Raw genomic sequence first — 15531 nt, 5'->3', positions numbered from 1 at the left:
GGCAAAAAGGTTTGCTGTGTCTGTCAGCGTAGTGTCCAGAGCATGGAGGCGCTACCAGGAGACAGGCCAGTACATCAGGAGACGTGGAGGAGGCCGTAGGAAGGGGAACAACCCAGCAGCAGGACCGCTACCTCCGCCTTTGTGCAAGGAGGTGCACTGCCAGAGCCCTGCAAAATGACCTCCAGCAGGCCACAAATGTGCATGTGTCAGCATATGGTCTCACAAGGGGTCTGAGGATCTCATCTCGGTAGCTATTGGCAGTCAGGCTACATCTTGCGAGCACATGGAGGGCTGTGCGGCCCCACAAAGAAATGCCACCCCACACCATGACTGACACATCGCCTAACCGGTCATGCTGGAGGATGTTGCAGGCAGCAGAACGTTCTCCACGGCGTCTCCAGACTCTGTCACGTCTGTCACATGTGCTCATGTGCTCAGTGTGAACCTGCTTTCATCTGTGAAGAGCACAGGGCGCCAGTGGCGAATTTGCCAATCTTGGTGTTCTCTGGCAAATGCCAAACGTCCTGCACGTTGTTGGGCTGTAAGCACAACCCCCACCTGTGGACGTCGGGCCCTCATACCACCCTCATGGAGTCTGTTTCTGACCGTTTTGAGCAGACACATGCACATTTGTGGCCTGCTGGAGGTCATTTTGCAGGGCGCTGGCAGTGCACCTCCTTGCACAAAGGCGGAGGTAGCGGTCCTGCTGCTGGGTTGTTCCCCTTCCTACGGCCTCCTCCACGTCTCCTGATGTACTGGTCTGTCTCCTGGTAGCGCCTCCATGCTCTGGACACTACGCAAACCTTTTTGCCACAGCTCGCATTGATGTGCCATCCTGGATGAACTGCACTACCTGAGCCACTTGTGTGGGTTGTAGACTCCGTCTCATGCTACCACTAGAGGGAGAGCACCGCCAGCATTCAAAAGTGACCAAAACATCAGCCAGGAAGCATAGGAACTGAGAAGTGGTGTGTGTGGTCACCACCTGCAGAATCACTCCTTTTTTGGTGGTGTCTTGCTAGTTGCCTATAATTTCCACCTTTTGTCTATTCCATTTGCACAACAGCATGTGAAATTTATTGTCAATCAGTGTTGCTTCCTAAGTGGACAGTTTGATTTCACAGAAGTGTGATTGACTTGGAGTTACATTGTGTTGTTTAAGTGTTCCCTTTATTTTTTTGAGCAGTGTATATATATATATTATACATTTGCTTTTTTTTGTTGCTTTGTCATCATGAGGGGGAAAAAACGAGTTCATCAATTTTAGAATGATGCTGTAACGTAACAAAATGTGGAAAAAGTCAAGGGTTTTGAATACTTTCCGAATGCACTATATCGACCTATATCACTCCAGTATCCCTGCACATTGTTAAAAAGTTATTGGAACTGACCCTGTATATACAGTAGAAGTCGGAAGTTTACTTACACTTAGGTTGGAGTCATTTAAAACTCATTTTTCAACCACTCCACAAATTTCTTGTTAACAAACTCTAATTTTGCAAGTCTGTTAGGACATCTCCTTTGTGTATGACACAAGTAATTTTTCCAACAATTGTTTACAGACAGATTATTTCACTTATAATTCACAGTATCACAATTCCAGTGGGTCAGAAGTTTACATACACTAAGTTGACTATGCCTTTCAACAGAAATCAGCCAAGACCTTAGGAAAAAAAGTCTGGTTCATCCTTGGGAGCAATTTTCAAATACCTGAAGGTACCACGTTCATCTGTACAAACAATAGTATGCAAGTATAAACACCATGGGACCACGCAGCCGTCATACCGCTCAGGAAGGAGACGCATTCTGTCTCCTAGAGATGAACGTACTTTGGTGCGAAAAGTGCAAATCAATCCCAGAACAACAGCAAATTACCTTGTGATGACGGTGGAGGAAACGAGTACAAAAGTATCTATATCCACAGTAAAACGAGTTCTATATCGACATAACCTGAAAGGCCAATCAGAAAGGAAGAAGCCACTGCTCCAAAACCGCCATAAAAAAGCCAGATTACGGTTTGCAACTGCATATGGGGACAAAGATCGTACTTTTTGGAGAAATGTCCTCTGGTCTGATGAAACAAAAATAGAACTGTTTGGTCATAATGACCATCGTTATGTTTGGAGGAAAAAGGGGAACGCTTGCAAGCCGAAGAACACCATCCCAACCGTGAAGCATGGGGGTGGCAGCATCATGTTGTGGGGGTGCTTTGTTGCAAGAGGGACTGGTGCACTTCACAAAATAGATGACATCACGAAGAGGGAAAATTATGTGGATATATTGAAGCAAAATCTCAAGACATCAGTCATGAAGTTAAAGCTTGGTCGCAAATGCATACAAATGCAAATGCATACCAAGCATACTTCCAAAGTTGTGGCAAAATGGCTTAAGGACAACAAAGTCAAGGTATTGGAGTGGCCATCACAAAGCCCTGACCTCAGTCCCATAGAAAATGTGTGGGCAGAACTGAAAAAGCGTGTGCGAGCAAGGATGCCTACAAACCTGACTCAGTAACACTAGCTCTGTCAGGAGGAATGGGCCAAAATTCACTCGACTTATTGTGGGAAGCTTGTGGAAAGCTACCTGAAATGTTTGACCCAAGTTAAACAATTTAAAGGCAATGCTACCAAATACTAATTGTGTGTATGTAAACTTCTGACCCACTGGGAATGTGATGAAAGAAATAAAAGCTGAAAAAAATAATTCTGCTATTATTCTGACATTTCACATTCTTAAAATTAAGTGGCGATCTTAACTGACCTAAGACCGGGAATTTTTACTTGGATTAAATGTCAGGAATTGTGAAAAACTGAGTTTAAATATATTTGGCTAAGGTGTATGTAAACTTCTGACTTCAACTGTAGCTTCTTACTTTCTCATGTTCTTATTTCTTATTTTACTTCTTGTGTCTTTTAGTTCTACCTTATGTTTAGTGCTACGTTGATATCGATTACTGCATTGTTGGTATGTGTGCTTGTAAGAAAGGCATCCCACTGTACTTGTGCACGTGACATTGAAGCATAAGACTTGAAAACTGGGGGCCTCCCGGGTGGCGCAGTGGTCTACGGCACTGCATCGCAGTGCTAACTGCGCCACCAGAGTCTCTGGGTTCGAGCCCAGGCTCTGTCGCAGCCGGCCGCGACCGGGAGGTCCGTGGGACGACGCAAAATTGGGCTAGCGTCGTCCGGGTTAGGGAGGGTTTGGCCGGTAGGGATTTCCTTGTCTCATCGCACTCCAGCGACTCCTGTGGCGGGCTGGGCGCAGTGCGCGCTAACCAAGGGGGCCAGGTGCACGGTGTTTCCTCCGACACATTGGTGCGGCTGGCTTCCGGGTTGGAGGCGCGCTGTGTTAAAGAAGCAGTGCGGCTTGGTTGGGTTGTGCTTCGGAGGACGCATGGCTTTCGACCTTCGTCTCTCCCGAGCCCGTACGGGAGTTGTAGCGATGAGACAAGATAGTAATTACTAGCGATTGGATACCACGAAAATTGGGGCGAAAAGGGGATAAAATTAAAAAATAAAAATAAAAACTGAACTGAAACTTGTTTAAGTATGTGTCTCAATTTGTGGGTGCTTGAGTGATTTATAAAATTATTTTCTTTCTCTGCAGAGTATGTTCAGCTGTACACTGGTTTCCTGCTTAATAAGTCAATTTACAAGCAGTTTGCAGCCTTCTATCGTGGCTTCCACAGTGTGTGTGCGTCAGACGCTCTGATGGTGAGTCAGGACTTCTCTGGGTTTTCTGTGGGGGTGGGGTTAAGGTCGGCTCGGCTCCCAGGTTCTTGGAGGGTTACAATAAGTTATTCACATCACTGTGGTCCGAACCTCTAGATCAGGGGTGTCAAACTCATTCCACGGAGGGCCTTGTGTCTGCAGGTTTTTGGTTTTTCCCTTCAATAAAGCCCTAGACAACCAGGTGTGGGGAGTTCCTAACTAATTAGTGATGTTAATTCATCAATCAAGTACAAGGGAGGAGCGAAAACCCGCAGACACTCGGCCCCCCGTGGAATGAGTTTGACACCTGTGCTCTAGATGAAAGTTCTAATACAGGTTTTATAGTAAAAGGAGGAGATAAGCTAATATCAATATGTGTACCTCACTGGAGGCTGGTGAGGGGAGAATGGCTCATAATAATGGCTGGATTTTATTCCATATATTCCATTCCAGCCATTACTATGAGCCTGTCCTCCCCAATTAAGGTGCCACTAGCCACCTGTGGTGTGCATGCATGTGTCTCACACATACACAATTGTATGAAGGAGTCTCTCTTGACTGTTAATGTAAATATGCACAACTTCTACCCCCTCCTGTTCTCCATGACCCCCTCTCCTGGGTTATATTTTGCACTGACTGACATTTCTCAGATACTGTAGCCCCCCTATATTGCGAAACATGACCGTTTAAGTGGGTCAAGAATGGAGGTGATGAGTTGATTTAGTTATTTAGACAGTCTATAGGGATTAGGGCCTCCTGGGAAGAATGTTTTTACGTATCTCGTTACTGCAGCACAAATCTAACACAGCTGACTACCATTGCCGATCAGCCAGAGACACAGAGCAGCTTATGTCCTCCCTGGCCCAGACTTGGCCAGCAGGGTAGCCTCTATTTATTGATTGATTTATTTGTTTATTTATTTATTTATTAACCTGTATTTTAACAGGGGAAACAAGCTGAGACCAAGTCTCTTTTACAGTTGTGTCCTGTGATATAACAACAACACAACAATTAATAAGAATTTAAAACCAAACAAAATTAAAACATAAAATGTACAAGATGGAGATTAAAAACATAAAAATAAATTAACTTCTATAAGAAAAACACACATTACAAAAGCAATCACAGTTTATAATAAGAAGTTAATGTAATGTACATTTAAACTGTCTTACAGGCACCAAAACATCTAACTGGAGTTCTCTCTGAAAATCATTCCATGAGTGTGAAGCATGATATTCAAATGGCATTTTGCCTAACTCAGTGAATCCGGGGTATCTCTAGCACTAGCATGTCCTGTGACCGAGTCTGATAAATACTGTTTGACCACTGAATTTTTTAGTTAAGATAATTAGGACATTTCTGTAAGACTGCTTTATAGAGAAGTAAAAGAGAGATGATCATCTAACCAAATTCCAAGTTATTTATAGGTGGGAACATGTTCCAAAAGAGAGCCATCATGGTTAGCATTGTTCAGATTTTCAATTTGTATACTTTTGGATTGTGAAAATACCATATACTTAGTTTTACTTGAATTAAGCACCAGCCTAAGATCTACAAGTGCAATTGGAAGTCAAATGCTTAAGTGAATGATGGGGCTGTGGCATATAGTACTGTGTCATCAGCATAGAAATTAAAACAGCATTTCTTTCACTGAGATATAGATATCATTTATGTATATAGTGAATAATAAAGGACCTAAAATCAAACCTTGTGGGACTCCTTTGTGAACAGTGACAAAATCTGATTTTACCCCATCTGCAATAATAGCCTGAGATCTGTCACTGAGATAATTCTGAAACCATAAATACACTGCTCAAAAAAATAAAGGGAACACTTAAACAACACAATGTAACTCCAAGTCAATCACACTTCTGTGAAATCAAACTGTCCACTCAGGAAGCAACACTGATTGACAATAAATTTCACATGCTGTTGTGCAAATGGAATAGACAAAAGGTGGAAATTATAGGCAATTAGTAAGACACCCCCAAAAAAGGAATGGTTCTGCAGGTGGTGACCACACACCACTTCTCAGTTCCTATGCTTCCTGGCTGATGTTTTGGTCACTTTTGAATGCTGGCGGTGCTTTCACTCTAGTGGTAGCATGAGACGGAGTCTACAACCCACACAAGTGGCTCAGGTAGTGCAGTTCATCCAGGATGGCACATCAATGCGAGCTGTGGCAAGAAGGTTTGCTGTGTCTGTCAGCATAGTGTCCAGAGCATGGAGGCGCTACCAGGAGACAGGCCATTACATCCGGAGACAGGCCATTGGAGGAGGGCAACAACCCAGCAGCAGGACCGCTACCTCCGCCTTTGTGCAAGGAGGTGCACTGCCAGAACCCTGCAAAATGACCTCCAGCAGGCCTTAGCTTATCACAATGATTCAAACATAGATTCCAAGAAAACTGTAGGCTATTAAACTCTTTATCATTACCACGTCAGTCACATGAAAAATGTGCAAATAGACTCAAAAATGTAGTGTGGCTCGAAGATAACGGAGGCATTTTGCCAAGGCAGAGATGAGTGGCCAATACCGAGACACCCGCGTACAGCAGTGTACCATTCAATTCAGGTTACAAGACTTGTGTAGGCCGAATCATGACAATCACTGAATGTCATTCAGAACACTTTTTGGTGTGGATGCTGGAATGTGTGGATGCTGGAATTATTTTAGAGTGGAGTAGCCTATTGGTTGGAATAGTAACTGAACTATGGACACTGAATGTAGGCCTCACATATAGCCTATTCTAATATTAACTCCTGAAGAATTAAGTGTTTCCGTCGCAGTAAAATTATAGACCAAATGTGAATTGTCTCTCGGGAACAGAAGTGGAGAAATATATATTTGTTGTTTCAGCATCTTGAGAGAATGCAAATGCAAGTTTAGGGACCTGTTGTGTAGCCTAAACTGCCATTTCTTTCAGTGACATTATAGCCTGACAGTATTTCATTTTCAACCACATAATATATGCATCAATACTAACTGAAATACTATCAGAAACATGTTGGATAATTTTCACAGCTTTTAATTTCCTTAAAACCAATCAAACTGTTGTCATTTGGAAATCTCCCTGGTCCCTAAACGTCCTCGCTTCGTGAGAGAAGCAGAAATGAAAGAGAACTTTACCAATGTCAGCTAGATTGTTGATGATGCATTGGATTTATGACATCATTCTGGTGAGCAAGGCTTTATTTAATATTCTAGACGAGCATCAAGTAATGACCGGAGAGAAGCTGCATCAAGTAATGACCGGAGAGAAGCTGCATCAAGTAATGACCGGAGAGAAGCTGCATCAAGTAATGACCGGAGAGAAGCTGCATCAAGTAATGACCGGAGAGAAGCTGCATCAAGTGATGACCGGAGAGAAGCTGCATCAAGTAATGACCGGAGAGAAGCTGCATCAAGTAATGACCGGAGAGAAGCTGCATCAAGTAATGACCGGAGAGAAGCTGCATCAAGTAATGACCGGAGAGAAGCTGCATCAAGTAATGACCGGAGAGAAGCTGCATCAAGTAATGACCGGAGAGAAGCTGCATCAAGTAATGACCGGAGAGAAGCTGCATCAAGTAATGACCGGAGAGAAGCTGCATCAAGTAATGACCGGAGAGAAGCTGCATCAAGTAATGACCGGAGAGAAGCTGCATCAAGTAATGACCGGAGAGAAGCTGCATCAAGTAATGACCGGAGAGAAGCTGCATGTATATAATTATATACAAGCTGACTAACAAAAACTTTACCAAATGTCGGAAATTGGAAGCAGAAAAATATCTAAATGAGGCTTAAAAGCAATTTTTCCTGCACTGACTGTCTTTCCGTTGTCCCGGAGTAACATGCCCAGGTAGCCTACATGAGCCTTTTTAAATAATGTTTAACAATCAGATGAAAACAGCATAACTGGTTGTGTTTATGCCACATTAGAAGGTAGGTTAATACGTTTTAAAAGTTAAATGACAAATCTTTACTATTAAGCCCATGGAGATCTTATTAAATTCATAGGGATTCCAAATGTATTTATATGATTAGGGCCATAATTCTTTTTTTTTTTTAAGTATGTATGAAATTAAATCTACTTTCACCTAGTGGATCATGAGCCTTGGAACAACTCTGTGTCTTCGGGCTATAGATGTCTGGACACAGCAGGGTGAGGATGATTGACAGGCACTGTGGAGCGTGGGCCAATATTAATTTCTACTTCTGCTCAGCTCACTGTGTGAAGCTGGATACAGTACACACTGAAACGTACTAGAACAGAAACATGTTAGATCTAAATCAAGTGTTGACTTCCTCTATCCAGGATGTGTTGCTGTGCAAATCAAACACTTCTGAAAGCGCTATCTGGAGAGCACAGGCGGCTGGTGGCATCTTAATTGGGGAGGACGTGCTAATAGTAATGGCTGGAACGGAATTAATGGAATGGTATCAAACACATCACACACATAGTTTGCATGTGTTTGATTCCATTCCAGCCATTAGTATGAGCCGTTCTCCTCTCACCAGCCTCCTGTGCTGGAGAGCCACATTCTGCAATAGATGGAATTCCATTCGAAATTACTGTAATTACCATAACATTACCAGTCAAAAGTTGACACACCTACTCATTCCAGGGTTTTTCTTTATTTTTACTATTTTCTACATTGTAGAATAATAGTGAAGACATCAAAACTATCAATTTAAATCAATTTAGTAACCAAAAAAGTGTTAAACAAATCTAAATATTTTAGATTCTTCAAAGTAGCCACCCTTTGCCTTTGACAGCTTTGCACACTCTTGGCATTCTCTCAACCAGCTTCATGGGGTAGTCACCTGGAATGCATTTCAATTAACAGGTGTTCCTTGTTAATTTGTGGAATTTATTTCCTCCTTAATGCGTTTGAGCCAATCAGTTGTGTTGTGACAAGGTAGGGGTGGTATACAGAAGATAGCCCTATTTGGTAAAAGACCAAGTCCATATTATGGCAAGAACAGCTCAAATAAGCAAAGAGAAATGACAGTTCATCATTACTTTAAGACATGAAGGTCAGTCAATACGGAACAGTTCAAGTTTCTTCAAGTGCAGTGGCAAAAACCATCAAGCGCTATGATGAAACTGGCTCTCATGAGGACTGCCACAGGAAAGGAAGACCCAGAGTTAATTACGCTGCAGAGGATAAGTTCATTAGAGTTAAAAGCCTCAGAAATTAAAGCCCACAGAGTTCAAGTAACAGACACATCTCAACATCAACTGTTCAGGAGGAGACTGCGTGAATCAGGTCTTCATGGTCAAATTGCTGCAAAGAAACAACACCAATAATAATAAGAGACTTGCTTGGGCCAAGAAACACGAGCAATAGAAATTTGTCCTTTGGTCTGATGAGTCTAAATGTTAGATTTTTGGTTCCAACCAATGTGTTTTTGTGAGATGCAGAGTAGGTGAACAGATGATCTCCACATGTGGTTCCCACCGTGAAGCATGGAGGAGGAGGAGGTGTGATGGTGCTTAACCAGCATGGCTGCAGCAATACACCATCCCATCTGGTTTGCGCTTAGTGGGACTGTCATTTGGCAAAGAGTGGCTACTTTGAAGAATCTCAAATATGGAATATATATTTGTTTAACTATTTTTGGGGGTTTCTACATGATTCCATATGTGTTATTTCGTCGTTTTGATGTCTTCACTATTATTCTACAATGTAGCAAATTGTAAAAATAAAGAAAACCCTTGGAATGAGTAGGTGTGTAAACTTTTGACTGGTACTGTGTATGCTTACTCATACTGTACATTCCTGAAATACTTTAGCTAAAATAGAATGGAATCAATTATATGTTCAGATTGTGAACTCTCAATAGATTTGTCAATTTATTTCCTCCTGACAGAGAGGTCATTTAGTGTATGTTACCTGCCTGGTAATTAAATAAACAAAATACTAATGTTGGTGGTACATATCTGTTTGTCAGAGACACTAAAGCGTCCTAGAATAGGCATTCAGTATTGGTTGAAAACCTGCTGACACTGAAGAACTTGATGACCTATAGAATAGTTTGGAGTTACAGATGTAGGATCTTTAATTTGACCCAGTTTGCTACAGCAGGAAAATGATGCTCAGCAAGAGGAAATGTGAATAACTATGTGGATTGTCATTCATTTTTGTAGGGGTTCACACATGTTTCGTAAGGGAAATTACAAACTTCAGAAGCTTTTTTTTAAACCTCAAATACAGTTCAAGTTTTACATTGCAAATTAAATTAAGATCCTTCATCTGTATTGTAACACACTGAGTTAATAAGTAAGATCGTTGTTAATATTGGTGCAACTCCAGGATCTGTGGCTGGTTGACTATGTTCAATGTTGGTCTGTCCACAAGTGTACACACACGCAGACAATGTGGGTATGGTCTACACCCTGCCAAGTTACTGTATGTCTGAGCCAATCCTAAACTAGTTAAGATCAAATATTTGTGTTTAGGCTCTTGCCAAACTTTACATTACCACTAAGATGTATGGTCATGTAGAATATATGCGAATCACTGTGAAGCACACATTGTAGGCCACAATGAATGTATGTGCATGGACTCAAACACAATATTGATAGACAAGATAAAGCACTGAACTTAAAAAGATCTCATCGTATGTATTGTTGGCATTGTCAGCAAATCCCTCATGTCAGGGACCTAGTCAGAGCTCTGCGCTCAGCTGTGTGATATAAATCCCTCATGTCAGGGACCTAGTCAGAGCTCTTCGCTCAGCTGTGTGATATAAATCCCTCATGTCAGGGACCTAGTCAGAGCTCTGCGCTCAGCTGTGTGATATAAATCCCTCATGTCAGGGACCTAGTCAGAGCTCTGCGCTCAGCTGTGTGATATAAATCCCTCATGTCAGGGACCTAGTCAGAGCTCTGCGCTCAGCTGTGTGATATAAATCCCTCATGTCAGGGACCTAGTCAGAGCTCTGCGCTCAGCTGTGTGATATAAATCCCTCATCTAAAGGTATGTCTCAAACTAAGCCCTGGATGCGTAGTCCAATATGTGATGTTACTGAATTACAGTAGGCATAATATGAGACTGTGTTATGTCTATATCACAGGAGGTTGGTGGCACCTAAATTAGGGAGGATGGGCTCGTGGTAATGGCTGGAGCAGAATTAGTGGAATGGTATCAAATACATCAAACATATGGTTTCCATTTGTTTGATTCCATTCCATTCACTCCATTGTAGACATTATTATGAGTTGTCCTCCCCTCACCAGCCTCCTGTGGTTTATACAATAGGGCACTCCTTAGTGATGATGTTGTGGTTGTGCAGCTGCTGAGGCCAGAGGAGGTGGAGATGCTAGTGTGTGGGAGTCCAGAGCTGGACATGAGCACCCTACAGAGAGCAGCTCAGTACGAGGGCTACAGCAAAGCTGACCTCACAGTACGGTAAGGGTCATGCACACAAACACACAGTGCACCCAATCTATACAACTATGCATACCTTTTTCGTCTTTCACCTGGCCAGCAACCCCTGATCCTGCTGTGGAGTACAAATATCCAATATCACAAAGCCTACAGCAACAAACCATTATGACACACCCATGCAATACTATAGGGCCTTTCACTCTGTTGGAGGAACCTAGAGCTGAACTCTTCATACCTCCTCCACTCTCTGGATCCCTGCAGCCAGCCAGTGCCCCCTTAGCTGTAAGTTGCTCCTCTCCCTTCCAGTCCTGTTTACTCCAGCTGCACCCCCCACCCCCCTTTCCTTACAGAAAAGTCACGTTGGCTATGTTTTTCTTGTGTGTGTGTTTAGCTGTTTTTGGGACGTGGTGCTGGCTTTCCCCTTGGAGTTGCAGAAGAAGCTGCTCCACTTCGCCACAGGAAGTGACCGTGTCCCCGTGGGAGGGTTGGCCGACCTCAACTTCAAGATCGCCAAGATCGACGTGTCCACTGACTGGTACTGTACAGTCATCTCATCACTCATTGCCTCTTACTCTCACATATATCCAACCATATAGAACAATATCTAAATAGACCAGCTATTATATGTTGACTTAATTAACTGGTTGACTTCAAATGCTATATGTTGAGCATCATATAGTATTGTAGAGTATAAGTGGACAGATATTTAGTGGTGTCATTGTAATCTGTTATAATGCAGCCAGGTTTAGTGCAATGGCAACAGAAGGGCCCTTACGGTAATTGTTTATACAGGTTATCCTTGTCTGTTTCAGGTTACCCATATCTCACACCTGCTTCAACCAGATCTGCCTCCCACCTTATAAAAGCAGGAAGGAACTGAAGCAGAAGTTGACCATCGCCATCTCAAACGCAGAGGGCTTTGGCTTAGAGTGACTCAGTCTACAGCTATGAGATTCACAGTAAGACGAGAGTAGGTGATTCCTTTCCAAATGTACTTTAGAATTACATTCCTTCAAAAATAGAATTTGATATAGACTACATGACCAAAAGTATGTGGACACCTACTCATCGAACAACTCATTCCAAAGTCATGGGCATTAATATGGAGCTGGTTCCCCCCTTTGCTGCTACAACAGCCTCCACTCCTCTGGGAAGGCTTTCCACTAGATGTTGGAACTTTGCTGTGGGGACTTGCTTCCATTCAGCCACAAGAGCATTATTGAGGTCAGGCACTGATGTTGGGCGATTAGGCCTGGTTCGCAGTCGGCGTTCCAATTCATCCCAAAGGTGTTTGATGGGGTTGATGTCAGGGCTCTGTGCAGGCCAGTCAAGTTCTTCCACACCGATCTTGACAAATAATTTCTGTATGGAACTTGCTTTGTGCACTGGGGCATTGTCATGCTGAAACAGGAAAGGGACTTCCCCAAACTGTTGCCACAAAGTTGGAAGTACAGAATCGTATTGAATGTCATTGTATGCTGTAGCATTAAGATTTCCCTTCACTGGAACTAAGGGGCCCGAACAATGAAAAACAGCCCCAGACCGTTATTTATCCTCCAACAAACTTTACAGTTGCCACTATGCATTCGAGCAGGTAGTGTTCTCCTGGCATCAGCCAAACCCAGATTTGTCTGTCGGACTGCCAGATGGTGAAGCGTGATTCATCACCCCAGAGAAAATGTTTCCACTGCTTCAGAGTCCAATAGCAGCGAGCTTTACACCGCTCCAGCTGACGCTTGGCATTGCGGATGGTGATCATAGGCTTGTGTTCGGCTTCTCGGCCATGGCAACCCATTTCTAGAAACTCCCGACGAACAGTTCTTGTGCTGACGTAGCTTCCAGAGGCAGTTTGGACCTCAGTAGTGAGTGTTGCAACTGAGGAGAGACGCACTTCAGCACTCGGCGGTCCCGTTCTGTGTGCTTGTGTGGCCATTCATTTGAAGGGGTGTCCACATACTTTTGTGTATATATAGTGTATTTTTGTGAGGTCAAAATGTGTATTTTCTTAGCTTGATTTGTATTACACTGTTATAAATATTCAAAACTAAGACTTTGCTGGTTAAAGAAATGTACGTGTCATGAGATATAGATTGTCTTGTGAGGTCCAGGATGTGTATTTGCTGCCTGTTGATGGGCACAGCAGAATCTTTCACTTGTTTGGTAGTAATAAGAAATGTGAGCTCCTGTTTCTATGGTAGCAGTGGAACCATGACTGTGTCTGGTTGTGTGTTTGTTTATCTCTTTAACTATTACGGTAAGTAGCTTTGTGGCCTTATTTCTGCCTGCCTGGTAGACTGCCAATGTAAAGAGAATCCTTTGGTCAGAAACGTTGTGCAGGATCTTCGGTTAAACAAAGCATTATCAACATAAATCTGAAAAGTAAAAGGCACACTCATTAGCGTTATCATTTAAACAAACAGAGCATTACATGTAAGTCAAGCCCAGATTGTTTGGGTAATTCAGTATCTTCACACCATCCTGCCTTCAACAACTTTCAGGAAGCTTATAATAGATGTTTGATACATTTATCATAGAAGTAGCCTGTGACCTCCCTTTCTAAGACTGATAGACTTGTATCAGAACTCTTCAACCCGTTGGCTCAAAATGATCACATCTGCTCATTAGACTGAAAACGTACCAACATATTTATTTTGTTTATGTTTTACTACACTAACCTGCCTATAGAATTTAATCTATCACTTTCTTGTCTTACAAAGTAACTAATCATAAGTCAATGTCATAGTCTGTCACATTAATTAATAATAATGCATGTTCTATTCTGACTGTAGAGCTACACGGAATGTACAAAACATTTAGAACACCTGCTCTTTCTATCACCCAAAGGACATGTAGCCAACTTGGCAGTCAACATGGACCAGCATCGCTGTGGAGCATGTTCGACACCTTGTAGAGTCCATGCCCCAGCGAATTGAGGCTGTTCTGAGGGCAAAAGCGGGTGCGACTCAATATTAGGAAGGTGTTCTTAATGTTTTGTACACTCAGTTTATAATGTATATCTTTAGAGCAAGTCTATGATGTGTAATGTAACTAACTGTTGATGATGTTATGTTGTGTTTCTATTTATTTGTAAAAATTACTGTCAAGTCCCAAGTAATAAACTGATCTTTGAGGTTTTTACACTCAGAAATGAAGTTGTCTGATGGTAAATATTTTATGTTGTGAATCTGAACGATCCGACAATGTGTGCAGGGCCAGGTTAAATGTCCAAGGTTGATTCCATTTGGCAAAATCTCTGAGCTGTTATTGTTTTGCAAAACAGATATTGTAATTGGTTTGATGTGGCTCCATCCAACTTAATACCCCATATCTATATTTCAGCCTCACACAACCATATCTGAGTTTGAACTACCACAAGCCGTAATGTAACAGGTCAAAATGGCCTGCCTGAAGAGGAGGGGCACAGAGGACTTGACACCCTAAGAGAGGGGTAGAGGAACATGCTGTAATTTTCAGAAATGGCTACTAAGTCAAGTCCCGCATTCTGACAGCTGACTGATACACAGCCAGGGTCATAGGCCACAGAAACATCATTAAAGGCCCAGTGCAGTCAAATTTGATTTTCCTGTGTTTTTATATGTATGAGGTTGGAATAATACTGCAACATTTTGGAAAATGAAGCCCTTTAAGTGTAAGAGCGATTTCAAAAGACTATCTTAAATGTCAGACTGTTTTGGTGGGTTGGAGTTTTGACATGGCCAGGCAGTAAATTAATACATAGCACAATAAGAAAGCGTTCCAAACCTCTCACTCAGACCACTCACAGACAGTCCTAGCAAAATTCTTGCTTGAGAAATTGCTCTTGGCTAAGAAGCTATTTTTGTTTCTTTTCAACCATTTTAATTGAAAACAATCACAGTAAGGTACATAATTGTTACCCATAAATGATTTCATATTCAGATAAAAATGGCTGCATTGGACCTTTAAAGCATCTTGATGAGTGGCTTGTAAACCAGTGTCATATATAGAAAGAGGGAATGATAGAAAGGGAGAGCGTGATGAGAGGGAGTAGCATTGTCAACACAAAGTTCACGATCCGCTGCAGAACGCGTTGTCCCTGCAGCTTAAATCAAGTGTACCAGAATAGGAACCATCTGTGCTTACAGGGTGACCTAGGGAAATGAGCCAGACAGAGGTGGCATGAATCATTTACACGTTAGGGTGCATTGTTTAAACAACATTTAGTACAACTTTTGAAATAACCACATACTATGCACAATAATCATAGAACAATAACTAAAAAAATACTTATTAACCTGACTTCATTATATCCAACTTCAGTTGTGACTGCTCTGGGTTGTTCTCACATGATGCAGTCTAACCACACGTTGTTGTGATAAAGCATAGACTTAAGTCCCAGGAATATGATTTCTTCCGTGCCGTGGCCATGTTTTAGAACACCTTGGTGGTGATTGTAGTATCAGACA

At 42.3% G+C, this 15531-nt stretch overlaps 1 protein-coding gene across 1 annotated transcript in view; it reads left to right on the top strand.

Moving 5' to 3' along the window:
* The window catches only part of LOC129836440 (probable E3 ubiquitin-protein ligase HECTD2), a 45616-nt gene extending 31382 nt beyond the window's left edge, over positions 1-14234 (top strand). Inside the window, exons 18-21 of the mRNA XM_055902614.1 lie at positions 3607-3713; positions 10992-11107; positions 11478-11621; positions 11899-14234. Of these exons, the coding sequence (XP_055758589.1) occupies positions 3607-3713; positions 10992-11107; positions 11478-11621; positions 11899-12019 (488 nt within the window). The 3' untranslated portion in view covers positions 12020-14234. The remainder of the gene's footprint in view (positions 1-3606; positions 3714-10991; positions 11108-11477; positions 11622-11898) is intronic.
* Positions 14235-15531: the final 1297 nt, after the last annotated feature.

The sequence above is a fragment of the Salvelinus fontinalis genome, chromosome 37 (genome assembly GCF_029448725.1).
Source record: "Salvelinus fontinalis isolate EN_2023a chromosome 37, ASM2944872v1, whole genome shotgun sequence".
In the NCBI taxonomy this organism is placed as follows: Eukaryota; Metazoa; Chordata; class Actinopteri; order Salmoniformes; family Salmonidae; genus Salvelinus; species Salvelinus fontinalis.
Note: the sequence above shows the minus strand (reverse complement) of the source record. Positions and strands in the feature narration are given on the sequence as shown.